A 26,696-nucleotide genomic window follows, 5' to 3' on the forward strand; every position below is an offset into this window, starting at 1 on the left:
CGCCCGGAGCGCTTAGCGCGGCGCACCCGCCCGGGCCGGAAGCTGCACGTGGGGGCGCGGGTGGCACGTGGCGCCCGGTGCTCCCGCCCCGCTCCCGCGCATGGAGCGGCGGCGCGCGCCCGCCGCCCCCCCCCGGTACGGGCGGCGCCGGTTCTGGGACGCGCTGTACCGGCGAGAGGGCGCCCAGACCCGCGAGTGGCTAGGGGGGTTCTCCCGGTTTCTCCCGCAGCTGGAACCCGAGCTACGCCCCGGTGACCGCATCCTCGTCCTCGGTACGTGCCCCGTGCCGGGCGTGCCCGGTGGAGGGCGGGCGGGCGGGGCTCGGGGTCCCGCCGGTGGATGCGCCGGCGCTAGCCGCCAGGGGGCGGTGTGGCACCGGGCCGGTACCGGGAGCTGCGCCCGGCATGGCCCGGCCCGGCGGGGTGGCCCCAGTGCCGGCGGGGCGGGTGTAACCGCCCCGTAATCCCACCTGCGGTCTGATCCGCCGCCGGGCCCGCGGGATTAAGCGGGTGTAATCACCGATCTTGTTAGCGGATCAGCCGCTGGCAGCTGTGCTTAATAGCCCCCAAATCCGCCCCCCTCCCCGGGATCCCACTGGGCCCCGCCGGTGAGCGGCCAAGCCCCAGCGGTGTGGCTCCAAGGGGTGGGCATGGGAGGGGGGCTCTCCCCGTGTCTTGCTGAGACACCAGTTCTTCCATCCCTCTCTCCATCACTCCCGGTTAAGCCCCCCACCGAAGTTCCGTAATTTCCCACTGGAATTATCCAGCAGGCTCTTGGGAACCACGGCTGGCTCCTGCCCCACAGCACTGCGGGAGAGAGGACTGGGGACGCCCCCTGACTCTTTCCTGCCTCCAGCCTCCCCACGCATCCCACCCCAAGGTGAGGGGATCAGGTGTGCAGGGCTGCCCCAGGATAGGAGCCCAAAGCACTCACCTTGCAGGACAGGGGTAATTAATAACTACCCCAAGACTCACTAACTGGCATCAAAGCAATCACCTGCCCCTCTCCAGCAGCCCCAACCCACCCCCACCCTCCCCTGGTCCAGAGGAACAGAATTGGGGTGCCAGCACCCCCACAGGCACCCCGAGCCCTGTGTGAGCTGTGCCCCACACAGGCTGTGGCAACAGCGCCCTGAGCCACGACCTGCACGAGCTGGGCTACACCGACGTCACCAGCATCGACTTCTCCCCCGCCTGCATCGCGGCCATGCGTGCCCGCTACGCCGGCTGCCCTGGCCTGCACTGGGCTGTCATGGACATCCGTGCCCTCGCCTTCCCCGACGCCTCCTTCGACGTGGTGCTGGAGAAGGGCACCCTCGATGTGCTCATGGTGGAGGAAACCGACCCCTGGGACGTCTCGACCCAGGCAGCCACTGCAATGCGCCGGGTGCTGGCAGAGGTACGGGGTGGGGGGACCTGAGTAGGGGTGCAGAGGGTGGATCCCATCCCCATTTGGGGTGGGGGAAGGTGCAGACTGCCTCCTCACCAGCTTGCTTCCCTGGGTGCCCCAGCCGTTTCTTCTGTCCTCCCAGCCAGTGCTACCCCCTCAGCTGTGCTGCAGGAGGGCACCTGGGGGGCTCCCAGCACTCCTGGGGGTGGGAGACTGCCCCCTCTTACACCCCATCATTTCCTTTCCGGGGAGGTGGATGGAGCAGGATGTGTCCCTGGGTCCTGCTGGGGACCCCTCTCTTTATTTGCATCCTAAATATGAAACGTTGGCAGGAAAAATGGGCCCCATCCTAGTGTGGGTGGCTTTAGGGGACCTAGGGGGGCACACTGAGGTGGCCCTGTCTGCCCAGGGCAAGGTGATGACCATGGGGCTGTGAGAGCTCTTGCCCCCCTCCACCCCCCGCCCCAGCTTCGATCTCCTTAGCTGGGGTCCCCATCATCTGGTCCGGTGTTGCCATGGCAACTCCATCAGCATCGACAGGGCCATGGCGTTGCCACGGGGACGGGCAATGCCTCGGGGCCCCCGTTAATTGGCGGTGTCGGGACCGGATTGAACCTGTCCCGGCGCAGGGGTGCGGGTCCTGGCAGCCTCTCCCACCCCGCGGGAATAACTGCCAGGATAATTAATTGCTGCACCTCCCTGGCACCCTGGGGTGCAGGCACGGGGTGCTGGAAGGGTGCTCGTGGCTGTTGACAGCCCTCCCAATCCTCTCTTGCCTCGCTGAGCCTGTGAGGGAGTGCAACCCCTGGCAGGGCAGTGGGGCTGTGCTCGCTATCCGTGCCCTGCCCTCCTTGCCAGCGCTGCTGCCTGTCCTTGTCATTTTGCCAAACGGCAGGGATTTAATTTTCCCTTTTTTTTTTTTTTCCCTTTTTAATCCTCTGCTCAGTCCCTGCCCTCCCCCAGCATCTCTGGGTACCAGCTTCCACCCGCAGCCTGTCCCTGCTGTCCTCATCCCCAGGGGGACTCGCTGGGTGTTCCCACTTGCTCACTGCTTTGGGGGTCCCTTCAGAGGGGTCTGGCCATGGTACTTCCCTTCCCACCCCCATCCCCCTTCATTGGGAGGTTCACAGTCTCTGTCCTGCTCTCCCTGGGGGGATGTAAGGACCTGAAAGTCCACCCTGCCTGTGGGAACACCCCAGGGACACCCTGTCCCAGCGAACTGGGGACAGCGGGTGTGGCGGGTGCTGGAGCGGGAAGCGGCCCCCCTTGGCCCCCCCTGCTCCAGCTGACGGATGGGAAGGTTTCCTGCGCTCGTCTCTAAGCAACGGCCATTATCGCTCTATTAACGAGGGATGGGATGCGGACATGCGGGATGCCTTGCTCAGTTCCAGCCGGAGATCCCTGCCTGCCCCCAGCTCCGGGGACCCCCCTCCCCGCCCATAGGTTGGGAAGCTGTGGGGTCTTCGCAGGGCAGATTTTCAAGTGCTTAGCAGGAGGGATACTGATCTAGGTGCCCAGAGAGGGATGCAGGGACCTGCCTTCCCCTTTTCCTGGCCACAACCAGTAAGGTTTGGTTCAAAAGCCTCCACCGCAGCACGGGAGGACACACAGGCTGCCTGTCCCCTCCACTGGCCCCAGCCAGAGCTCCCCAGCTGGAGCTTCCCAGCAGGATTAAACCAGAGCTTGGGAAACCCCCCACTTGGCCCCCAGCCCTGTCCCCTGCAGCGGTGACTCTCTGCCCTTGCCCGGGGGGGTCTGGGGGTGTCCCTGCCTGGGGCAGGGTGCCGGGGAGGGGGCTGGATGCCCGCCCACCCTGGGCACTGCCTTTGCATGCTGAGCACGCGGGCACTGGCCGTAAAAGCCTTTTGACATTGGATAAAGCCAAGCAAGAAAATTGATGTTCTTTTCCATCCTGTTAGCAGGGCTTAATTCCAGCAGGGAGAAAATGGTGATTAAAAGGGTTGAATCCTTTCCCATCAAACACCCCCCGCATCCCCCTCTGATTCTGAGTGTTGGTGGGGGGGGTACTCCTGGGTGGTCTGGGGAAGGGTGGGTAGGATGGGTGTCCCATGCTGTGCTTGGGGGGGGTCTGTGCTCGGAAGGGTAAAGCATTTCCCCATGCCAGGGTTGGATTTCCATGCTGTCTGCTGTGGGTGGGAGTGAAGAGTTTTGGGGTGCAGGGAGACCCCTGTTCCTGATTGCCCCGGGCTGTGGGTGGCCTGGGGACAGGTCAGAACGGGGGTGTCTCTTAGGGGGTCAAGGTTAGGACAAGAGATTTGGGGGTGTGATGGGAAAGGCTGGGAGGCATCTTTGGCAGATGGTGATGGGGTCCCTGGGAACGGAGCCAAAGTAGTGAACCTCACTGTGTTCTCCCACCCCATCCTGGGGGTTCTCCCGACGCAGGTGAGCCGGGTGCTGCGCCCAGGGGGCTGCTTCATCTCCATCACCTTCGCCCAGCCCCACTTCCGCAAGCCCCACTATGCCCAGGAGGCCTTCGGCTGGTCCCTGCGCCACGCTGCCTGTGGGGATGGGGGCGCCGGTGCCTTCCACTACTTCCTCTACGTCATGCGCAAGGGGCAGCCCCTGGACCCCCATGACGTGGCCTTGGGGCGCCGGCTGCACCAGCCCCCCCCGCCCCCCGCCCCGCCACTGCCCCCCGCCCCCCCCGACGACGATGAGGACTATCTCCTTGCCATCCAGCTGTGACCCAGGGGGCTTTCCCGACCTCCCCCCACCCAATAAAGCCTTAAGATGCACCATCCTCACAGGTGGCAGACAGGGAACCAGTGCATCCCCCTGTGAGCTGCCCAGTGATGTGAGTAATGGGAGGAAAGAGGGGGACACTTGGCTTCCTCCAGGGGGCAGCGGGATGCTCCGGTGATTCTGTGCCCCCTCCCTGGCCTTTCCTTGCTGAGCTGGAGAGCACCCAGGACTCCAGGCTTTGAAACCAAATCGGGTTTAATTTCACCCATCCATCTTGCGGGGAGTGGCTCCCTGCCCCCCATCCCTTCCCGTTGGCACAGGCAGCCAGGCTGAGGGCAGAATGGGGGTGCTGGCACTGGCTACGGTGGGCAGGACTGGGAGTGCCCATTGCTCCACCCCCCCCCACCCCATCCTGCACCAGGACCCCTGCCCCAGCCTCCCCGGCCATGGGGGTGTGCAAGGGCACCGTGTCCTTGTCACCCCCACCCAGGTAGTGAGGGATCCGGGCTGGGATGTGCCAGCATGGGGCAGGGGGGGCTACAGGGCAGGAAGGGCAGCACATCTGCCTCTGTCTCCATCCATCCCCACTCCTGCCTGTGGTGACAATCCCGGTGTGCTGCGCACGCCTGGCCCGTGTCCCCCTGTGCCTGGGGCCAGCAGTGCGGTGACACGCGTGTGCCAGGGTGGGTGACGGGTGGGCCACCGTGTGCGGGCGGGACTGGCTGCGTGTGTGCTGGTGTGGCAGGTGCATGGGTGCCACTGGCAGTGTCCGCAGGGGCTCTTTGGGCACCAACTCCCCCTGGGGCGGGCAAAGGGGACCCTCCTGGGTGGGATGGCGGTGACACCACAGAGGCGCGAGCTGCTGGGCTGCTATTTCAGGCGAAAGGCGTAAGTGGGTCAGCCAGCAGGCTCCCCCTGCACCAGTAGCCAGTGAAGGGCTCCGGGTTCAGCCCCACCCTGGCCAAGCCACCCCATCCCACAGGCACCCCAAAAACCAGCTGGCACGAGGAAGGGACAGAAAGGAGCAGGCGGCTGCTGGCTTCACCTGGGTACATGAATGTATTTTATTCATTGCATTTTGTTCACCAGTACAGTGAAAAATGGCATTTAAATTTACAATGGATCATTCGTAGAACATCATGACACAAGTATCTTTTTTTTTCTTTTTTTTTCTCAATTTTTTGTTTGGTTTTTTTTGTTGTGTTTTTTGTTTTTTTTTTTTTTTTTTTGCGTCGTTGTCTCCATAAATGCCACTCGTAGGTTATTGAAAAAGATGACAAGTTTCTCATGCACATCAGAACCCCCCGAGAAGCTTCTTAAAAAATAAAATTAAATTAAAGTACAAAATTAAAAACAACGACTCAGGCCGGTCCCTGCCCTCCCCACTCTCCCCCGGCCCCACCACCCTCAAATGAGGGGAAGTGGCCCCCTGGCACCCGCAGCTGGCCCCGGTGGGCTCTGCCCCGGTGCTGCCGGGAGGGAACTGCAGCGGCCGGTGATGCTGCCAAACCCTCCGGTGCTCCTGCTGCCTGCCAGCGGGGGGTCGGGCCAGGGGTCCCTGCTCCCCTCCCTCCTCCTGTGGCTTTCTTCATGCTCCCTCCATAACTCTCGCCCCCCCTTTAATTTTCCCCCTCGTTTTTTTCTTCTTTTTTTGTCTTTTTTTTCTTATGGAAAAAATATGAACCTTTTTTTGTTGGTTGGTTGGTTGTTTTCGTTTGTTTTCTCGATGCAGTTATTTCGACATCTCAACGTCAGCAGATCGTTTTTAACAAAGATTCGGATATAAAAATACAAATATGAGGAGTTTCTGTTTAAAAAGAAGCGTGCCGGAGTGGTGGGGCTGACCCTCGGCCCCCGGGCCGGCCGCCCGGGCCACCAAGCTCATGCAAAAAACGATGGAGCAAAAAATGTCTCTGGACAGCAGCGCTCCCCCCCTGCTCATGGGGCCGGGTCGCCCCGGAATTCGGGGACCCTCCGCCAAGGAGGATGGGGGGGACGCGCCGCGGAGCAGGGGGCTGGACCCCTTCCCCGGGGAGGGGGGTCTTCGCCCAGGGTGGGGGGCTCGGCGGGTTGTCCCGGCCCCGGGGGAGGCGGAGGGGTAAAGTGCATGGCTCGGGGGGGGGTGGTGGTGGCTGCAGAGCCCCCCCCCGGGCCGGGGAGGGGGGCAGCGGGCATGGCCTCCCCCTCCTCGTCGGCGGTCCAGCCAGCATGCGGGGCGGCGGGCTGGAGCGGGGCTCGGCCGGCGGGTCCTGGCGGCGGGTCCCAGCTTACACCCCCGGCGGCGACTTCTCCGTCATGCCCTTGAGCACCTCGTCTATCCGGTCATCCTCGATCACCACTGCGGGGACAGGCGGGGGGCGCGTGGGCGAGGGGACGCGACAGCCTCTGCCCCTCTACCCCGGCTTTCACCCCGTTCGGGCTCCAGGTGTGCCCCCCAGGTGCTGGGCAGAGGGGCAAAGGGGGTTCAGGTGGGTGTAATCGGGATGAAGGGTGGGGGATCACCCCCCTGCCCGGCTTGGGTAGGGGCAGCATCCCCTCTGCAGCCAGCCGGCTGCCTCTGGATGGGTGATTAGGGAAGGGGGGGGCAGGAATAGACCAGGAAGGACCCCCCCCTCCTCTCTGCGGCAGGCGCTGATGAGAGCAACAGGACTGGAATGGGTAATGACCCAGCGGGGGGGGGGCACCGCCTGCTCGGCGGGGGTGGCAGCCAGACCCCCATCAGCATCACCCGCTGCGCAGGACACCCACCCTCACCATCGGCATCACCGCTGGGGGAGCCGGACAGCCCCCCACCAACATGGCGGGCTGCACGAACCCCCGTCAGCATCACCATGGGGGGCTGGACAGCCCCCCGTCACTGTCACCTTCCAGAGAGACCCCCCTCAGCATCACCCACCGGGGAGCCCCCTCCCCACCAGCAACAGCAGCAGTGGGAGGCTGGACAGACCCCCATTAGCATCGCCAGGGAGCTGCACACACATCTTCCCCCCACCCCACGCCATGACCGGCTGGGCAGGTACCCCCCATCGACATCACTCTGGGGGGTGGAGGGCAGACCCCCACCCCAATATCACTACCGGGGTGGTCAGTAATCCCCCATCAATGCTCTGGGGGTGTATTAACCACCCCCCCACACACACATCCCCCCATCACCAGAATCACTGGGGGAGCAGATGGACCCCCCAACAGCACCGAGGGAGAACCACCCCCCCATCACCCCGGGGGGTGCTGCTAGACCCAGCCTCCACCACTGCAAAAGGGGGCAGTGGAGCAGGCAGCAGCTCACCCCCTGAGGAGCTGGGGTGTATTTGTGCTGGGGGGGAGCTCTTCCCCCCCACCCTTGTCCCTGCAGCTCAAGGAGGGGTGTTTGGCTATGGAAGACCCCCAAGAAGGTGGGATGGGGGCTGCAGGAAAAGCAGAGGCCATTTTTGAGGGTCCCCAAGGCATTGGGGAGGATCACTGGTGACAGATCAGGGTGCAGGCAGGAGAGGGGGGCAGTTATTTGGGTCCTGATGGAAGCAGGGGAGATGCTGACTGGGGTCTCTGCGGCAGGCGGTAAAGTAAGGGGGGCAGGACACAGGTTCATGGAGTCCTGGGGGGACAGTTAAGTGGTGGAGGGGGATTTGCTGATCAGCATGGCCACAGGCTGCTGGGGGTCTCTGCGGCAGGCAGAAATGTGAAAGGAGAGAGGTTTAGGGAGCCAGGGGGGCTGTTCCTGGGGATCCTGGGATAAAGGCTTGTTTATACAGAATGAGAGGGGGCAGTCCCAGGGGTGCTGAGGAGCAGTTCCGAGGGGTCCCAGGGGCACTCACAGAGCTGCTGGGGGATAGTTCCAAGGGCAGCCCCAGGGATACTGCAGGGTAATCCCAGGGGTAGTCCCGGGATGAGGGGGGGCTGTTGCAGGGCAGCACTGGGGGAACAGTGCTGTGTCTGGAGCAGGGGATGGGGGCGCGTGTGGTTTTGGGGGCGGGTCACAGAGATGGGGAGGCTCAGGGTTGCCGGGGGACAGTGCTGGAGCTGATGTAGGGTAGAGATGGAGATTCTGGGGACGCTGGGGGCAGTGCTGGGGATAATGGGGTAGTAACGCTGGAGATGCTGTGGGGCAGTTCCAGGGGTGGCAGGGGACAGTGGTGGGGATGCAAGGCAGAGCCGGGAGTCGCAGGAATGCTGTGGGGCAGAGACAGGGGTTGCCATGGGGCAGAACTGGGAATACAAAGGCAGAATCGGGAGCCTGGGGATGTCGTAGGGCGATGGGATGCATTGCCCAGTGCCGGGAATGCCGGGGAAGCAAGGGCAGAGTCGTTGGTCCTGGGGATGCTATGGGATGGCGCTGGGGATGCAAGGGCCAGTGCCGGGGATGCCGGGGGGCAGTGCCAGAGATGCTGCAGGGCAGATCCGGGGACGCTGCAGGGCAGAGCAAGGGATACTGCAGGGCAGAGCCGGGAATTCCAGGGCAGAGCCGGGGATTCCAGGGCAGAGCCGGGAATGCAAGGACAGATGCGGGGGTCCCGGGGGTGCCGTGGGGCAGCATCAGGGATGCAGGAGGCAGTGCCGGGGATGTTTCAGGACAGATGTGGGGGTTCCGAGGATGCCGTGGGACAGCGCCGGGGATGCAGGAGCCAGTGTCAGGGATGCCGGGGATGCTGCAGGGCAGATCCGAGGGTCCCGGGACAAACGCGGGGATGCTGAAGGGCAGATGCGGGGATCTCGGGCATGCCGCGGGGCAGAGGCGGGGGTGGGGGGCAGAGGCGGGGGTCGGCGGTACCTCTCTTGGCGCGGCCGATCTGTCCCAGCTTGGGGGGCCGCTTGCCCTGGTTGCCCCCGAAGAAGGCGTTGGTGTCCTGCAGGCGGCAGCTGAAGGGCAGCTCCCCCGCCTCGGGCTCGGCGCCGTAGCGGCCCACCTTGTCCTCGCCGTAGGGCAGCACCTGCGACATGGCGGGGCCGAGCGGGCCGAGCCGCGCCGCGCCGAGCCGGGAGCCGGTCTGCGGCGGCGGCGGCGGCGGCGGGGAGGAAACCCGGGCGGAAGGATGAAGTCATGCATCCGGGGGGAGCGGGGACCCCCCCGGCGGGGGGCGGCTCCGGAGCGCCGCGGCCCGGCCCGGCCCGGACAGGACAGAGACGGGGGACCCCCACAGCCGGTGCCCGGTGACCGCCCGCTTGGGATGGGGACCCTACCACACCGCCGCCCCAGCCCCTGCCCCGGCCCCAGAGCAGCGTGCTCCCCCCGGCACAGCCTTGCCGAGGCGGTCGCCTCGACTCGGGGGTGCCCCCAACCACGGGGTGCCCCTATGGAAAGGGGAATCCTTGTCACAGGCGGGCGCCCCCGGGTCAGACAGCTGAAGACCACCGGACACAGCTGGGCCCTCCCCTGGCATGCAGAGATGATGCCAAACAGACCCCCAACACCCTGCTCCAGTCCCCAAGCACGCCAGAGCCTAGAAAGCTCAACCCCTCAGAATTCCAGGCCAGCTCCCACCCTGGGTCTTCCTCAGCCCCTCGCTTGTGTCTCTTGCCCAACACCCATCCAGGCACCCACTATTGCAGCCCCCCTCAGTGTTGGGATTCCCCCTTGGAGCCACACCAGTCCTGCCTCAATCCCTGCCAGTCCTCTTGCCCCCATATGTGCACGTGTTTGTACATATCCTCCCATTCCATATCTTTGCAGGAATGCAGGGCTGCACAGGTGTGATCCTGCAGGTGTCTGTAAGCATGGCCACGTGGGGGCTGTGCCCTGGGACGCCCCTTGTTCCACTGACCCTTCCCTGGGGACTGTCTGTGGCAAAGGGGAAGGGCTATCCCCTGTGGGGACCTGCTATGGGGCAGCAAGGGGTGACCTCCAGAGCCACATTTGTATCTACACACCTCTACCCCAGACCCATGCTGAATCTTTCCTCCTACATTGTTCACTGCCAGGGCAGTGATTGCATTAATTCGCATTGGTGGTTCTGAGCAGCTTCACCCTGGACCTCCCCCATTCAGGGCGGCTGGGGGCTATTTAAGCTCAGGTTGCAGTGTCAGATCACAGCCCTCAGCCCTATGAGAATATCTTAAGGGAGTGAGAGTGGGGTTTTAGAGACAGCTCTGTGGTCCGTCTTGCTATTCCAGCATCTCCATAGTCAGACATCCTGCTGAAAGGTGCTGCAGAAGAGCATCAGCTGGGCTGGCCCATGAGGGCAGGCAGGTTCTTCTATTTTGGGAAGGCTCAGCCATGGTTTTACCTTTGTGTCTGGATCTGCAGAGTATTGGTCAGTGCTGTCCCCTGCCAGAGCCAGGTCGGGACAGTGGTGCCTGCTCTCCTGGCAAGGCAATGCCTTTATTCATGCCTTTGCTGGGGAACCAGCTTGAACTTTTTCATGTGAAAGCTTCTGCTCCTGTGAAAGGTACCTGGGAAAATAGGCAAGAGGCCCACGCTGAGATGTGGCCTGCTTTTCCCGTTGCTGAGCCCACGTGCCACTGCCCGTGGGCAGGGACAGGCAGACCGTGGCACGCGCGGGGCCGGGGGTGAGCGGGAAGAGCAGCAGATGGGCTGTGTGGGATGTGAGTGGCACCGGTGCAGCACTCCAGGAGGGTTCCCAGCCTGACAGGCTGCTGGGGAGAGGCTGGAAAGGGGTCACCCTGGGAATGGCCCTGCTTATCCCACACCTGTATCTGTACAGTGACTCACACCCAGGGGAGCTACTTGACTTGGATATGGGGTGGGGGGAGCTCTGTGGGGCTGCCTGGGATTTGGGGTGTGGGAATTACCATCTGCCCATTCCAGGCAGGAGGCGGGCTGGATTTGTGCCAGCACAGCTGGGCTGTGGATGGGACAGGGCAACACTGTGTCTCTGGGCTCTGCATCTCCTTGGGACAGCTCTAGTCTCTGGCTCCCCAAGGGTGCTGCTTGTCACACATCCCTGAGTAGCAGAGGAAGGTACCAAGGACCTGAATATGAGTGGGTTGGCAGTGGGGCGCATAAGAGACCTCCCTCATCCCCTGCCATTTCATGTAGCATCCCCCCTGGTGAGCCAGACAAGTATCCTCCTTCCCCTGGCTCTCAGCCCACCTTCATTATCCGTCTTTTAGCAGCCACGTAATCTCCTTTCTTGCTTCCTTTGCAGCCTTTTGTCCAACACAAAGCCAACTCCACTGGAAAGAAAGGGCTGTGGGAGTGGGAAGCAGGTGGTTCTTCCTGCCCTAGCTACTTAAACCTGGGCAGCAGCCCCTGAGCTGGGACACCTTGGGGATGATGAAAGGGCTGGGGGTCAGGTGTGCCCCACCCCCCGGTGGATATGGGGCTGGGTAGGAGGCACAGCATCAGACTCCCAGCTGCAGTGGGGCTGGCAGTAGAGGTTGTGCTGATGCTCTGGGAGCTCATCAGTACCTGTCATGCCCTAGCTCCACACCTGGATACTGCTCCTGAGCCCTGTACCCTTGGCGGGAATTCGGGTGCTTAGTCCAGGTGCTGTGATGGAGGTGAGGGGTTTTCCTGCATTCACTGATGGTTTAAGTGGTTTTATGGTGGAGAATCACCCTGTGCATGTGCAAACGGCTTGTGGTGGGGCACGTCCTGCCCATGCTCTGCAGAGACACCGGGCAGCTGGAGCTGGGGACCAGCAGGCGCTCCCATCCACTCCAACGCCTGGCAGGAATGGGGTCAGTAGCCTGGCAGACAGTGACGATGTCAGGGAGCTGAAAGGAAGCAGGAGGCATCAGCCACAGGACGCAGGGCTTTCTCTGTTGCAGGTCTGGGAGGCGGTGCTATCACCTGGGGCTGGTGCCACAGGGCTGGGGGCTGCCAAGGCATGCCAGGAGGCCAGTGCGGGTACCTCCATCTGTGTTGCTTCCAGCCCTGCCAAGAAACGTGAAATGGCACTTCTGTTTCACAGCAGTGGCAGCCGCAGCCTGGGGGGGCCTCACTGAGCGCCTGCTGTTGGCACTGATGCTCTCCCCGAGTCCCCATCCCAGCACTGGGGACTATGTCACTGGTAAGGCTGGGGATGTGCCCATCCCTGGCTGTTGCTGCTGGCTCCCAGTAGCCAAAGCCCAGGTGGGGATGCCGCTTTGTGTGCTGCCTGTGCCACGGTCCAGATGTTTTTGGGAGCAGAGACATGCACTGGGCTGGGTCCAGGCAATGGGAATGGCCTTGTGAGATGATGGTTGTGGTGAACGTTGTCACCGTAGTGCAGAGATGTTGGGGGACAGGCATCCTGCTTGGCAGCTGTCCTGTGGGTGAGCCCAGGGCAAGTGTGCAAGAGTGGCATGCTCCTCATCTTCTGCTGTTCCTGCAGCTGCTGCTGTGGGAGGATGAGGCTATCCCTGGAGGGATGGAGCCTTTCCCAGGGAAGAAAGACAGGTTGTCATTACTGAAATGAGTCTCTGTGCACAGCCTGGCTTTGAGAAGGGGGTGCCCTGTCAGGGGAGGTGGAAGGAGGATGGCACTGTCCCCATTCCTCACATGAGCTGCCTGGGATACAGCTGCGATCCTGGCATCTGAGCAGATGGAACACCCCCAGCACACTGCCTGGGGCAGGGGCTTCACTGAGGGTCCCCTGCCGAGACCCGGGGGTGACAGGGGAAGAGCAGGAGGGTGGGGGTAGCCAACCCTGCTGGGCAAACAGCCCTGCTGGGGTGTGAGGCTCCATCCTCGCCTGTCACCACATATCTGGTCACCATGACAACAGACAGGGAGGCAGGCGGAGCGGGCTGGCAGCCCTGGGGGGAGCGGGCGGAGGCCATGGGCACAGGCTGGCACACGGGCACCCTGTGGGTGAGAGGGGGAAGCTGCCAGGATGCATGGCCTGTGTGATGGGGAGAGAGGCTGGGCAGCACTCAGCCCAGGCACTGTGAGCTCCCCACTGTCCTGCTCCCGACCAAATACCCACGGGAGGCACACAGCGGGTTTGTCTGGGGATGCGGGCACTGCAGCACCGCCGGGCAGCCCCTGTGCCAGCCTCTGTGCCAGCCCGTGCCGCGGGTTTGGCACGGCAAGCTCTAGCTGGTGATGAGCTGAGTGGGTGAGTCATGCTGCTGCCCGGAGCCATGCCAGGCAGGACTGGCAGCAGGGTCTGCACCCAGGCCGCTGCCGGGCTGGTGGCCTCCTGGGAGCGGCAGGGACCCGGGCAAGGCTATGCCCCGGCACGGGAGAGTGGCAGTCTCCCTCTGTGCCATCAGCACAAGGGATGTGCTCCCTGCCCTGGGCACCTTTGGGGGCAAAGGGGAGTGGGGGGGTGCAGGCCCCTCTCTAATTGTTGTCCCATCCTTGGCTGGCTGGTGGGCCCTGGGGAATGAGGTGAGCAGTCTCCGGGAGCAGGGGCACCCCCCACCCTCCCCGGCCCACGCGCCCACTCGCGCCAGCAGCTCTTGGCATGCAGGGAGTGTGTTCCTGGCAGCCCGGCCCTCTCCCATCTGGTATTTATCTCCTTCCCGAAATCCCTCCTGCTGCGGGGGGGATGCCCGGTGCCGGGGGGGTGGGGGGGATCTGGGCCCCACTGCTCACTCTGCAGCCCAGGGAAGAGGCTGGGCTGAGAAAAACGGGGCTGGAGGCAGAGAACTCCCCCCACACATCCCCACCCCAAAAATGCATGTGGGTCACAGGAGGCCTTATTGGGTCCTCTGGGGCCTCATGTCTGGCTGTGAGTCCTGGGGGCAACCCTGCAAAGGTACCCTTGGCCCAAGCAAGCCCCCAGCCTGGCAGCAATGGTGGCCACTGCCCTGGGGAGGGGGCACATCATCTCCCTCCAATCCCAACACTGCTTGCCTGGCTGACAGTGGCCTGCCAGCACTGTCCCCCACCCCCAAACCCTGGGTGCCCCAAAGCTGCAGGAGCCAGGAGAGCCCGTGGGTTGCCTGGGCAACTGCAGCCAGGCAGTGATGGGGAGCAGTCCAGGGGAGAGTTACCATGGAGACCCGAGGAGCACAATCACCTTGGCAACGGTCCTGTGCGTCCTGCCACCCCCCATCCAGGGCTGCATCTGGAGGAGATGCACCTGGGCTCCATTGTGAACCTGGGCCAGCTCCTTGGATGAGGAAGGAGGGGAGGCAGTGGTGCCCACCCCTCCAAGGGGAGAGCCTTGGCTCCCAGCACCTACCCAGCCCCCAGCTTAACGGCGCGAAGGAAGAGGCGAGGCCGAGCTCGGCTCCTTGGCTTTATCACTCCACATCACTGCAAGTCATTCCCACACCTGATCCTGTCCGGGAGGTGAGCAGGAAAGCTGTGCAGTGGGGCTGGACACGAGGGCAGGCTCTGGGGCACCCTAAAGCTGTTCTCCTTGCAGAGAGTGACAGAGGGACGTAAATCCCTCTTGGTGATAGAGCAGCTGGCAAAGGGATTCCTCACTGCCAGCCCCTGGGTGTCCCCAGTGTGGCCTGGGCAGTGGCTGTAGGAACATGGATTGGGGTGGCAGGACAAACGGTGGCACCAAGGTATGCCACTGAGGTTTGGGTCTCTGCCATTTCACTGTGCCTGCTGTGTCCCACCAGCCCTGGTCTTGCCCTCATAATCCTCCCCATAAAACCACACACTGGAAAAAAAACCACAAGGGAGAAGTCCTGCGTGGCTTTTGGGAGGTCATGGCTCAAAAAGGGACACCAGTCCAACAGCTGGCAGCCAAAGTAGTGCCCCAGTATGGGGTTGGGGTCTCAGCTCCTTAGCTCAGGCATTGTGTAGATTTTCCTGGCAGACAAAGGGAGGATGAGGAGGCTGTAACTCCCCCCCTCCCTAAAACAGACTGAAGGGCACACCAAGACCCCTCCCTCCCAATAGCAATTGCACAGCTGCACATGAGGAGACAGCTGAGATTTCTGCAGGCTCCAGGCTCGGCTGAGTTCGTGCTGCCCCTCCCTGGGCACCCCCAGGTGCTCTTAGGCCTGGTAGAGGGGCACCACGCGGTCAATGGGCCCCCGGCAGATGGGGCAGAGGCGGGTAGGCAAGGCCTGGAAGCAGCGGAAGCAGCAGCAGATGTGGCCGCAGCCCAGGAGGACGCACTCGCGGGGCCGTGACAGGCAGACCACGCAGGAGTCCTCGGGTGCCCGGTCCCCGGCCTCCTCCCCATCCAGCTCCTTGTCCTGCTGCCGCCTGGGGCGGGAGCGGCGGTAGGCGCGGCACAGGGCGTGCAGGAGGACGGCCAGCCCCGCGGCCGCGCACAGCAACGCTGCCCCCTTCCAGAGCCCGCCCGCCGACTCCAGCTCCAACAGCACCGTCTGCCAGTCCCCCAGGCACAGGAAAAACTCGCCTCCCCGGGCCGGTGGCTGGAGGTGCAGGGAGCCGTCGGGGTGCAGGGACAGCTCCCCGATGCCTGTCAGCCCAGCCCCGACCCGCAGCATCTCCTCCGTCTCCAGGATGCCCTTGGGCTTCTCCCCGAGCAGGTACTGGCCCAGCAGGTCACGGAAGCCGTGGGTTGGCTGCTGAAACCGCTCGTACACCATCTCCAGGGGCAGGCAGACGGCTTGGAGTGGGCTCTCCACACTCACCTGTGTCACTGCCTCAGGGCCTGGTGAGGCCAGCAGGAAGGGGACGGTGTAGATCTGCTCTGAGAGCACCCGCTCGCTCTCGCTCCTGCAAGTGGAGAGGGTTGGGGTGTGGAGAATCACAAAATCAGTTAGGTTGACCTCTGAGATCATCACATCCAACCTACAGCTGAATACCAGCTTAGCAACTAAACTATGGCACTTAAATGCCATGTCCAGTCTTTCCTTAAACACCTCCAAGGATGTAATCTCCACCAATTCCCTGGTGGTGGAGCCTCCCACTCTCTGGACAGCTCATTCCAATGTCTAATTGTCCTTTCTGTGAAGAAGTTCTTCCTAATCCCTAACCTAAACCTCTCTGGAACAGCTTGAGGCCATTTCCTCTTGTCCTGTCACTGGTTGCCTTGGAGAAGAGGTCGATCACCACCTGGCTACAACCTCCTCTCAGGGGGTTGTAGAGAGCAGTAAGGCCACCCCAGCATCTCCTCCAGGCTAAACATCCCCAGCTCCCTCAGCTGCTCCTCATCAGACGTGTGCTCCAGCCCTCCACCAGCTCTGCTGCCCTTCTCTGGACTTGCTCAACGTCCTTCCTGAGCTGAGGGCCCAGAACTGGACACAGGACTCAAGGTGTGGCCTCACCAGTGCCAAGTACAGGGGCATGATCGCTGCCCTGTTCCTGCTGGCCACAACGCAGAGAAGCTCTGAGCTCTCATCGCTGAGCTAAGCATAGGGACTAAAGTCTTTAACCAAGTTATTTGCTGCCTCTCACATGGCCCCAGAGGATGGGGGTCTGGACTCACTGCTGCAAGCCCACTCCTGTGGTCCCTTCCCATCACTCACCAGCTTTGGGCCAAGCTGTTCCAGATCAGCCGATGCTCCTTCAGCAGCAGTTTCTGGATCACGCCCTGCAGCCCCTCATGGTAGTGGCTGGTCAGTGCAGCCTGGGCTGGCAGCACTATGCCTAAGGACAAGGGATGTGGCATGGCCAAAAGAGATCCTGACCCTTGTCCCTCGTGCAAGGCCACAGGGTGTCCTTACCTTCCAGGGCAACATAAGGCAGGCACCTCCCCTCAGCTGCAGACACCAGGGCTGGCAAATCGTCATCGACCTGGAGCTTTGGGGCCTCCTGGAAGAGCATGGACTGAGTGTGAGCACGGGCAGGGACAGGTAGCAAGTGGGCCAAGAATGGCTCTGTGGAGATCTCTGGCAGGATGTGGCCTGCTCAGTCCTGCATGTCATGAAGTCACCAGAGGATGGAGCAGGCTGCAGGCATCAGTGTGTGCACCCAAATCAAAGTGTGGAGGGCAGTGGGGAAGGTACAGTGGGCAGGAAAGAGAGACAGGGCTACCTGTATGCGTGCCACGACTCTGGCTTTCCTCCTGTACAAGTAGTAGAAGAGGCCAGAGAAGGCAAGGCTGGAGCCCAGACACAGCAGCTCCCCCGGAGTGATGGGTTTATCCATGGTGCCAGGCTTGGGCGGCAATGCCTGCAAGGTGAGCATGTTGTGTGGGGAATGGGGCCGTGTCACACATGATGGGGACATCCCACTGCCCTTGTTCCGAAGAGAGGGGTGTCCCTGCATCCCTGTCCCCAAGGTGGGGCTGTCTCATAGCCCCGGACCCCAAAGCAGGGATGTTCCTCCGCCCCTGTCCTCAGGCTCTGCTGCCCCAGGGCCAAGCCTGCCCACGGCACCGGCGGGGATAGTTCACCTCCAGCACCCCAGGTGCGCGGTACCCGGCTCGACCCCGCACCCCCGGCCCAGCAGGGGCCCAGTCCCGCACCCGGGATCGGGCCGAGGCCCAGCACCCGTGACCCAGCCCGGGGCCTGGCCCAGGCTCCCACCCAGGTCCGGCCCACCGATCTCTCCCGGCCCAGCCTCCGGCTCGATCCCGGCCCGGCCCCGCCGCCGCGCCCGGCCCCGCTGCCCCCGTACCCCCGAGGCGCCCAGGCCCGGACCCTCGCCCTGCCGCGCTTCCTGCTGGGAAATGTAGTCCAGCCCTCGCGGCGGGGCGGCGGGCCTTCCGTGAACGAACTACCCCTCCCAGCATCCCTCACGCCGAACTACAGCTCCCGTCATGTCTTCCGCCGCTCGCCGGTAGGACCACAACTCCCAGCAGCCCTTGCAAACGCCTCGGTCCGTTGCTGCGGAGTCCCGCGGGGTCTCGGTACCGGGGAGTTCGGGAGACCCCGGGGTAGGGCTGGGCCCGCGCTGTGCGGGGCGGGACCGGCCGGGGCGGGTCCCGGGGGCTCGGAGTGGAGGCTTGGGGCAGGTTGGGGTCACCCGCTCGAGGCAGCGGGACCCCCGGGCTGGGCTTTACCGGGGACTCCCGCGGCTCTGGCTCGTCCCCACCAGCCTTGCGGTTCCTCCCCACACCTCTGCTTCCCTCATTCAGGGAATGTCCATCCAGACATATCATCCCCCGCTCCCCTCCCTCGGGATGTCTCACCTCCCCCGCGTCCCCAGCCTTGGAGTCACCCCCCCACCGCTCCAGATCCCACCTCTCCCCCCGCCCCGACACCGCGAAGGACCCGGAACTGCTGGAGTAAGTGGAAACTGCTTTTAATCGTTAAATAAACTCGGCGACAGCCACCCACAGCTGAAGGCACCAGAGTCCCCGCTGCCGCCCGCTGGTCCCAGCAGAAGTGGATGGGGAAGCCAAGCTGGACTGGGAGAGGACAAGGGAAGAGCGGAGCCGGGTGGCCCCCAGCCTCCATCTCCGGCAGGTTGTTGGGCAGGAGCAGGGGGATCTTGGCTCTGGTGCTTTCCCTGGGGCCCCTTTGACCTGCCCGCCTGAGGCGGAGGGCGCAGCGCAGGGGACACTGAGCTGTGCCCGACTCAAGCACATCAGGGTTGGGGGGCAGAGCTGCGTTTTGGGGGTGCTACAGCCTCTCTGCCGGCCGTGTTCAGCCCCAAGCTGTGGATGGGGCTGCGGTGGGTGCCTGGTGTGGGGCCGTGTGTGCCGGGGAGGGTGCAGAAGTGGGGTGTGCAGAGTGAGCACAGGAGCGGGACTTCTCTCTGCCCGTGGCCAGCTCCGGCAGCCACTGAGGTCTGGGGAGGGGGGGCACAGCAGAGCATCATCCCCTCTGTCCCCAGCACCCTCCCCCTTCCTACCACACCTCACAGTGCTTGCCGGGGTTCATGGGGGAGCCCAGGGGGCAGCCGAAGTGTTCGACAAAGTCCCGGGAGTTGCTGAGGGTGCCGATGACACGGTACTTGTCGGGGCTGTGGGGGTCGGTCACCAGCCCTTCGTGGGAGCTCTCGGGCGTCCGGACGGAGCACCACACCTGACGGAGCAGGAGCAGCCTCAGGGATGGGGACAGAGCACCCCCCGGTGCAGGATGGGGAGCTATGGGGTGGCTCCGAGGAGCCAGGGGGGGACGGGAAGCCCATATTCTGGCTCCGCCCTACCTGCGCAAAGCCCACGAAGAAGAGCTGGTGGTTGGTGAGCCCCAGGGCTGGCAGGCGCTTCTCCTCCCCGTTCTTCTGCAGCCAGGACTTGTAAGCCTGTGGGAGAGCTGGCCTGAAGCGCCGGGGGGGGACAGACAGGCACGGGGGTCCGTGTCCCCTCCGGATGGCGGCACTCACGTTGTAGGCTGCCTTGAGCCCGCCGTTGTCGGCGATGTTCTCGCCCAGTGTCTGCCGCCCGTTGACCTTCTCGCTGTGGACGGTGTAGTGGCCGTACTGCTCTGTCATGCACGCCGTCCGGTTCTTGAAGGCCTCCAGGGAGGAGTTCTGCCACCATGGCCGCAGGTTTCCCTCTTTGTCGTACTCCCGTCCTGCAGGACCGAGCTGTGGGTTGGGGTGGGACCAGGGGAAGCCGTCCCCCTGCAGCCCCTCTGCTGCAGGGGTTCCCGAAGCAGAGTGGGGTGTGGTGGGGGAATGGCACCGGGGGATGCCGGGGGACCTGGCACCTTGGGTCCACGCCCAGGGGGAAAGGTGTCCCCCAGCCCCTGCTGTGGGCAGGCTCTGCCTGGGGCTCTGCCATGTACTTGGGTCCCCAGCCATCCCCCACTGCATTCCCACTATGCCAACCCAGATCTCTGACCCCCAATTCACTCATTGACCCCATGTTGGCTCCAGGGCTGTGGTGAAGGCGCAAAGCAGAGTGGATGTGAGAGGGACCCATCCCATGCCCTGGAGGGAGGAGGATGAGAAGGGGGCTGGGGCTGCAGACACTGTGTCCTCACCAAGCGGATGGAGCGAAAGCTGCACAGAGAAGCCGGGGGGAGGTATCGGCAGGTGCCACCTGGGGAGACAGGACAATAGAAGGGGGGTGGCCAGGGGGGGCACGAGCACACATGACGCAATGGATGGCAAAGCGGGACCCCTGTGCACCCAGGGCACCCCTTCCCCACGCCAAGGGCAGGGACTGGGGGGGGACAGGAAGGTGACGGGGGTCGGGGCCGACGCTGCTTGTGGGCTCTCACCTTGGTCATCAAATGCATGCGTCAGCTCATGCCCCATCACCACGCCGATGCCACCAAAATTAAGGGCTCTGTGGGGCCATGGGAAAGAACCAGGTAAGTACAGGATGTGTTAGTGATACTGTTGCAGCCCACCCCATCTGTGTGTGGGCACCCAATGAAACTCTGCTCCAGCTGGGACCCAGCTGGGAGTCAGTCCTGTTGGGGACATTGGTGGCCCTAAGGGGACTTTGCAGGTGGTGTTGACTGCAGGATGTAAAGCCTTGAGGGACACTCAAGCTCTCCAGGGCTTTTCTTTGTGACTGTGGGAGGCTCTGTGGTGTGCTGGCCCTGATCCAACCCATGCCTCCAGGAGGTGCCCCCCATGCCAGACTCACTTGGGGTGGTTGCGGGCATAGAAGGGAGCCTGGAGGATCCCAGCAGGAAAGACGATCCCGTTCTTGGTGGGCAGGTAATAGGCATTGACAGTCTGTGGGGTCATGCTCCACCTGGGGCAGGGAGATGGGACAGGGAGAGGGGACAGGCAGGGAGATGGGACAGGGAGAGGGGACAGGCAGGGATGCGTCCCCTCTCACCCCAACCCCAGCACCTTCCTGTGCCATTGCCCACCACAGGGCCCTGCCCAGGGCTGACACTTTTGCCCCCATCCTGTTACCAAGGGACCCTGTCCTGGGGACAAGCTACAGCTACCACAGGTGACCTGTGCTACTACAGGTGACCTACAGTGCTGTGCTGCCCCACAAGGGTGACCTCCTCCCCACTGAACCAGTGCCATCCAGGCACCCAGGACCACATCCTTCTCCCTGCCCCGAGCCCACCCCTTACTGGTCGCGGTTGGGGGGTTTCCGGAGCTGGTCAGCCATCACTTTGGCAGAGAAGTTGTAGAAGTTGAGCATATTTTGGAAGAAGGAGTCCTCAGAGACCTCGTACTGGTGAGGAAGAGGAAGGATGAGGACAGGTCCACACCCTGGCCAGGATGAACTCAGTACTGGGGTGGCTTTGCATAATGTCCCAAATAGGGACATTGCTCTACCATGGGGCCCCCCAGAGCTTGGCATGACCAAGCCTCTCCCCAAAAGCCGGGTGCCCCCTACCCCATCGTAGACATCATCCAGCTCCTTGTTGTCCAGAATGAAGTCAGGGAAGCCAATCATGTCGTAGATGGCATCCGCCTGCATGGGGAGAGGCCCCAGCAGTGAGATGGGGAGGCTTATCTGGATAGGGTGAGGTTTCCCATTCACTTCCCTCCCTGGGGTCACCTTCTCCTTTGCAGCCTGCCTGGTCTTCTCGTCCATCCAGTCCAGCTGGTCCAGGGACACCTCGAAGGCTGCACGGATCTCGCTGATCATCTCCTCAGCCTGGGGAGGGGAGGGAATGAAGATGCCCTACCCCCAACAATGCCTTGGTGGGGGCAGGGTGGACAGGATATAACCTCCCCAGGGCTGGGGGTCCCATTTCCCAGCTCCCCGCCTTCCAGCCCTGGGGCTTGGGTGGAACGGGATTCCCGCGGATGGTGGTGGGGAGGGGATGGGGACAGAAGTAGTCTCACGATGGCCTTGCTGTCCCGGTCAAAGGTGGCTTTGACGAAGAGGGAGCCCAGCGCAAAGCCCAGTGTGTCATCCGTGTTGGAGATGCAGGTTTGCCAGCGGGGTGTGCAGGACTGTGGGAGTGAGATGAGGGTCAGTGAGACCCCCAGCCCACTCCCCTGCTCCCCTGCCTTCACCCAGCCTGGCTCTGCCTCCTCATCAGAGGGGAGATGCGCAGCAGCAAAACCCCCATCCCAAAAGATGGTCCCTGGGTTCCCTCCGAAGCATCCAGGTTTTAGCATCGCAAGGGCATCTGAAGGACAGAGGAGGTCCTGGCTGCTTCCAGGCTGAGGGCAGAGGATTCTGATCCCAGGGCCCTCCGTTACCTTCCTGGTGCCATAGAGTGTCTCCAGCAGCCTCTCCTGGGCTGTTTCGAAGCGCTGGTCCAGGCTGGAGGCCGTCTTCTGCACCAGGTTCCAGATCAGGTAGTTGTTCAGGATGCTGCGGGGGCAGAGAGATGCTGCAGCTCACCATGGTCTATGACTCCAAGACACTGATGAGCCCAAAAGGTACCCCTGCCATGGGGGCCACCGCCAGGGATATGAAGGAGCCTCACCTCCTGTCAGTGTCATTGATGAGGTCAGAGACCTGCTGGAGGTAAGTGTCCCCATACACCACCACAGGCTCCGTGTCCGCCAGCTCCAGTGGGGCCAGGGCGTAGGACAGGTAATCCAGCCAGTCAATGGCAGGGGCCAGCAGCTGGAGGAGACACAGGAATGTGGCACCAGGGGCTTGGCCTGGCTCTGCTGCATCCTGCTCAGCATGGAGGGGATCTCCTGGGGCAGGAACTGTGTTTTCTGGGAAGGACCCGAAGTCCCTCACCACTCCAGATCCTTCTCTGCACCCAAGCACCCCTCCTGCTGCTCTTAATGCTGCAGGACAAGGAGGGGACCCCTGGACCCCACAATGCAAGGCGGCAGGTTCCCCCAAATGGTAACAACTGGGGGGGATGGGCACTACTCTTCAACACCCAGTGCATGTCCCGCAGCAGATGGGGCTGCCCAGAGTGTCCCAGAGTGGGGACAGCAATAGGCACAGACCCCTCGGTGCCCTCTGGACGTCTCCCCATATATCCCAGAAGGGTGTCCCCAGGCTGGTCTGGGCCATGCCCACCTGCAGCTCGGCGATGCTCATCTTGTGGTAGATCTTCTCGTCATCCCGCCGCTCAGCCTGGGGCACGGTGATGTTGGCCAGCTGGGTTTCGAAGTCCAGCACCTGCTGCATCTGGAGGTGGGTGGGCTCCGGGGTGCCCCCCAGCAGCGTGCCCAGCTCCACCATGTAGTCCAGGTATGCTGCCAGAACCTGTGGGACCCCAAGCCTTGCCTCAGTGCTGACCACAGCTCATCTCACCTCCCTGGGGTGGGCACCCAATAGGCAGGATGGAGATGCCAGGTTCGTCCCAGTGCTGCTCGAATCCCATTCCAGTGGATTTCCCCTGATTACTGTTGGCAGCATGCCCAGCACCCAGCCTCACCTTCTCATTTGCAGTCTTGTTCAGATAGTAATCCCGGGATGGGAGGAAAAGCCCCGACTGGTCCACCTGAGGGGAGAGAGAGGCAGCACAGATATTCCGGTGTCCCCCGGTGTCTGCCACCCCTGGGTGCCCAGGTGCCAACCTGGATGATGTTGCTGTTGGAGCTCTTGGAGTCTGCACCCACATACACCGTGAAGAAGGGAGTTGCCCGGTATGTGCCTGACACGCTCTTGAGCACCTCCATGAAGCTGGTTTGGTTCCAGGAGCCAGTGATGTTCCATCCCCCAATCTGCCAGCAGATAGAGCCGGCACCTCAAGGAGGGATGGGATGCAACCCCGAGGGCTGTTCCCTCCCCGGTTACATGAAGAGCTGAGCAGGAGGTGTGCTGGGCTGAGCCCTGACAGCTCGGCTCACGTGTGGGTGTCTGCCCACCTTGTCGATGAGCTCCATAAGGGGCTGGGAGCCCAGCTCCTCTATCCTCTGCTCCTTGAGGCAGGACAGGTAGTACCGCTGGGTCTTCCGCTCTGCCTCGCTGCTGGAGTTGAAGGTGGCGTTTTCTGCGAGAGGCTGTGGGTCAGCCCCAGTGACACAGGGGTCACCCCCTCTGTGTTTGTGACCCCTTGGTGCCCACCTAGGAGATGCTTCATGATGGCCTGATTCTGGTCCCAGATGCTGTTGAAGGTGCTCCACTTGGAGCGCCCGTTGGGCAGCGGGTTCCTCTTAATCCAGCCCCCGCATGAGTACTGGTAGAAGTCCTGGCATGGGTCCATCTCTGTATCCAGGGCCTCCAGGATCTTGCTGGCCACCCGGACACAGGCATCCGTCAGGCACGTGCTGTGAGAGGGATCTGGCAGGGAAGGCATGCCTGGGGCTGGGCGAGTGTACTGGGGAAACTGAGGCACGGAGCGGGGCCAAGCCCTGTCTGTACCCCAGGATGGGCAGAGCACCTGGAGCAGGCACCCTGGGCTGACCCAGCACTCCTCATCCTCCCGTGTCCTCCAGGGTGTGGGGACACCACTGCCAAGTCTCCCTACCTCTGCGGTACTGAATGGCCAGAGTGACGACGGCGACGCTGAGCAGCAGGGCCAGGGAGACGGCGACGGCGCAGAGCACCAGCTCCAGCTGGCTGCGCGAGGCCAGGCGGCTCAGCAGCGTCCCCGGCCCCTTCCGAAACCCCACCTGGGCAGGAGCAGGACCTGCCATCGCACCATGGGGGGGCGAACATCACTGCCCCCCCTTCCCTCCCCGCCGCTGCCCAGTGCACGCGTGGCTGCATGAGGAGATGGGGACCAGGGCATCTCTCCCCACCAGCCCTGGCAAGCCGGTGGTGGGTGCTGGCATCCCCGCCCGAGCCACAAGGAAGGACGATCGTCCAGGCACACGCTGTGCCGCATTTTGGCTGACTCCCAGTACATCCCTGGGGACAGCCAGGTCTGGCTTGGCTCCCAACCCTGCTCCCACTGCCCACCTGGTTGCAGGCAGGCCCCAGAGGGTGAGGAGGGGGGCTAGGGAGGATGGAGAGGGGAAGGATGGAGGAGCCGGGGCAGACCTCACCTCCACGCTGTCGGGAGAGGCGCTGCCATCTCCCGCTGGCTCCGGCCCCTCCTCGTCCTGCAGCGTGGCGCGCTTGTAGTTGGGCATCTGCTACGGGAGGGAGCGGGCTGGAACAGGGGCGTGGGGGGAGCTGTTCCCCGCCCTGCCACACCCTCTGGCTCTTATGGCAGGGACCGGTGCCTGCTCAGTGAGTACACAGTGGGGCTGAGGCAGCCCCTGACCCCTCTCAGTGTGCCTGGGCTTCCCCCAGAGGTTGTCCCCAGCCCTGTGTGGCCCTGGGGAGCACAGGGAGAGCTGCTAATGAGGGTCTCAGGGGCTGTCACCGGAGCATCTCTCTGCGTAGCCATGGCAGCTGTGGGATAAGCCCTGCCGACAGGTGACACATCGCCACGGAGACATGGTCCCCGTCACCAAGCAACCGTTTCCTAGTACTGCTGTCTCACCCCTCCTCTCCTGACTGGAACTTTCCATGCAGATGTGCACAGGTCTGAAACATCTGGAAGTGCTTCCAGCCCCATCCTGGCTCCGGGGGTGACCAGGACGCAGGACAGAGTGTGCGAGGGGAGAAGGGGCACTCCAGTGTGTACCAGCCATCAGGGCAGGGTCCTCCTTACTCCTGACCTCGCAAGGCAGCTTGCACAGATCCAGCCGTGAGGGCTGCTGAGGACTCAGCCAAGAGGGAGGTGGTGGAGTTGAGCCAGCAGCATTGGGGGGGGGGGGGGCCAGAAGCTAGAAGAAAATGCTAGAGGTTTTGGTGGAAGAGAATCAGCAATGCTGCCAGTTGTGAGCTATCCTTAGGCTTCAGAGTTAACGCCTGGGTGGGTTGCAGCTCACCCTCCAGTCCGTGCTGCAGACTAAAGTGAATGCCCAGGGCTGCCTGCAGGGCTGCTGTCATGGACCAGGAAGGAGCTGGGGCGAGACGGATGATGGGCAGGGGGGAAAGCAGAGAGAGTGCCTCATGCCCAGCTCTGCCACACTGCTGGGATGGGGAGGGGGCATCGCCAAGGGTTGCAGCAGGAGGGTGGGATTGACAGTTGGCAGGAGCCCCCCACCGAGTTGGGCTCCTGGAGGATGCTGGCATTAGGAGGGATTGCTCAGCATCCTGTAGGAGCTTGGCCAGCCAGGCCCCCCCACCACCCCAGCTCCCCTCAGCATCCTCCTTTCCCCTTTTGGGTGGTCCTCATCCTGGGCAGTAGCCAGCACCCCCTCTCCAGCATCTTCTCTGCGCATCCTCAAGGCAGGAGCCTGTTTCTGAGGCTCTTCCTACCTCCTCTGTAGATCTGAGATCTGTGGGGACAGAGCCCCCTGCCCCTTCCAGAGGTGCTGTCTTGAGGGTCACCCTATGAGCTGCATTACTGTACCCCGGGTACGCTTCATGCCTCGGTGGAGCGGGGTTTGTGGGGCCGTGCTGAACCACCCCAGTTCCCTCTGTCCGATCCCAGGCAGGGATTGGGGGGGGGGGGGGGGGGGGTCGTCCTTCTTCCTCCACCATGGGGGAGAACGACCCTCTAACCACTCAGTTCCCTTAGCCCCGGCACCACACAGCCCTTGAATCCCATAGGCTCTCGCCGCCCCCTGTAATCCACCAGTCCCCCCCGCCCTCCCTCCCTCTGGTTTCCGAAGCCCCCGCAGCCCTTCCATCTCCTTGAGCTCTCCAGCCCCCGGGCTCTCCTGTGCTCCGACCCCCTCCTGTCCCCCTCGCCAAGCCCCTCGCTGCTGCCCTCCGTCCTCCCCTCCTCTTGCCCCCCTCCCTGCCGCGCCGCTGCCCCGGGCACTCACGGCGTGTCCAAGCTCCTGTAGGGCCACGTTCATCCTGGCCATCCCGGGCCGCCTCCCGCCTAGCTCCGCTCCCCGCCCGGGCCGCGCCGGGCCCCCGCTGCCGCCGCAGCGCCGCCTGCCTCCGCCGCCGCCATGGCCCGCACCGGGCGCCGCGCTGCCGCCAAGACAGGCACCGGGGCCGGGCAGGGATGGGGCCGGGCAGAGATGGGGCCGCGCCGGAGGGATGGAGCCGCAGGAGCTGAGATCGGCGGCGCGCGGACCGCAAGCACCGGGCGGGGGCGACGGAGGCCGGCGGCCCGGGAGGGGCTGGAGCGGAGACCCCGGTGCCCAGCCCGGT

At 63.4% G+C, this 26,696-nt stretch overlaps 4 protein-coding genes across 5 annotated transcripts; 1 reads left to right on the forward strand and 3 right to left on the reverse strand.

Annotated features, from left to right (window-relative positions):
- The first annotated feature begins 62 nt into the window (after positions 1–62).
- Positions 63–5,449, forward strand: EEF1AKMT4 (EEF1A lysine methyltransferase 4). Its single transcript, XM_042042636.1, has 3 exons — positions 63–272; positions 1,115–1,398; positions 3,793–5,449. Exons 1-3 carry the CDS (start codon positions 101–103, stop codon positions 4,093–4,095), a joined length of 759 nt encoding a protein of 252 aa, XP_041898570.1. The 5' UTR covers positions 63–100; the 3' UTR covers positions 4,096–5,449.
- CAMK2N2 (calcium/calmodulin dependent protein kinase II inhibitor 2) lies at positions 5,133–9,099 on the reverse strand. Its single transcript, XM_042042637.1, has 2 exons — positions 8,858–9,099; positions 5,133–6,430 (listed from the first exon to the last, which is right to left on the reverse strand). Exons 1-2 carry the CDS (start codon positions 9,024–9,026, stop codon positions 6,360–6,362), a joined length of 240 nt encoding a protein of 79 aa, XP_041898571.1. The 5' UTR covers positions 9,027–9,099; the 3' UTR covers positions 5,133–6,359.
- A 5,107-nt stretch (positions 9,100–14,206) lies between these two features.
- LOC121671260 (mitochondrial ubiquitin ligase activator of nfkb 1-A-like) lies at positions 14,207–17,454 on the reverse strand. Its single transcript, XM_042042630.1, has 4 exons — positions 16,889–17,454; positions 16,579–16,666; positions 16,381–16,501; positions 14,207–15,628 (listed from the first exon to the last, which is right to left on the reverse strand). The coding sequence occupies exons 1-4, from the start codon at positions 17,120–17,122 to the stop codon at positions 14,935–14,937; spliced, it is 1,137 nt and encodes a 378-aa protein (XP_041898564.1). The 5' UTR covers positions 17,123–17,454; the 3' UTR covers positions 14,207–14,934.
- Positions 17,455–18,084: 630 nt separating this feature from the next.
- On the reverse strand, positions 18,085–26,469 carry ECE2 (endothelin converting enzyme 2). 2 transcript variants are annotated; one of them, XM_042042608.1, is made up of 19 exons: positions 26,360–26,469; positions 24,581–24,670; positions 24,061–24,205; positions 23,658–23,873; positions 23,459–23,583; positions 23,168–23,314; positions 23,026–23,091; positions 22,665–22,853; positions 22,108–22,250; positions 21,878–21,992; positions 21,515–21,625; positions 21,225–21,323; positions 21,060–21,137; positions 20,791–20,894; positions 20,343–20,453; positions 19,969–20,036; positions 19,127–19,317; positions 18,950–19,045; positions 18,085–18,825 (listed from the first exon to the last, which is right to left on the reverse strand). In XM_042042608.1, exons 1-19 carry the CDS (start codon positions 26,399–26,401, stop codon positions 18,649–18,651), a joined length of 2,313 nt encoding a protein of 770 aa, XP_041898542.1. In that variant the 5' UTR covers positions 26,402–26,469; the 3' UTR covers positions 18,085–18,648. The 2 variants fall into 2 exon arrangements, with proteins under 2 accessions (XP_041898542.1, XP_041898543.1); XM_042042609.1 differs by having other exon boundaries at positions 24,581–24,667; positions 26,360–26,468.
- Positions 26,470–26,696: the final 227 nt, after the last annotated feature.

Source organism: Corvus kubaryi, unplaced genomic scaffold, assembly GCF_017639235.1.
Source record: "Corvus kubaryi isolate FWS band 111438036 unplaced genomic scaffold, C.kubaryi_AGA036_p1.0 37397, whole genome shotgun sequence".
NCBI classification, from domain to species: Eukaryota; Metazoa; Chordata; class Aves; order Passeriformes; family Corvidae; genus Corvus; species Corvus kubaryi.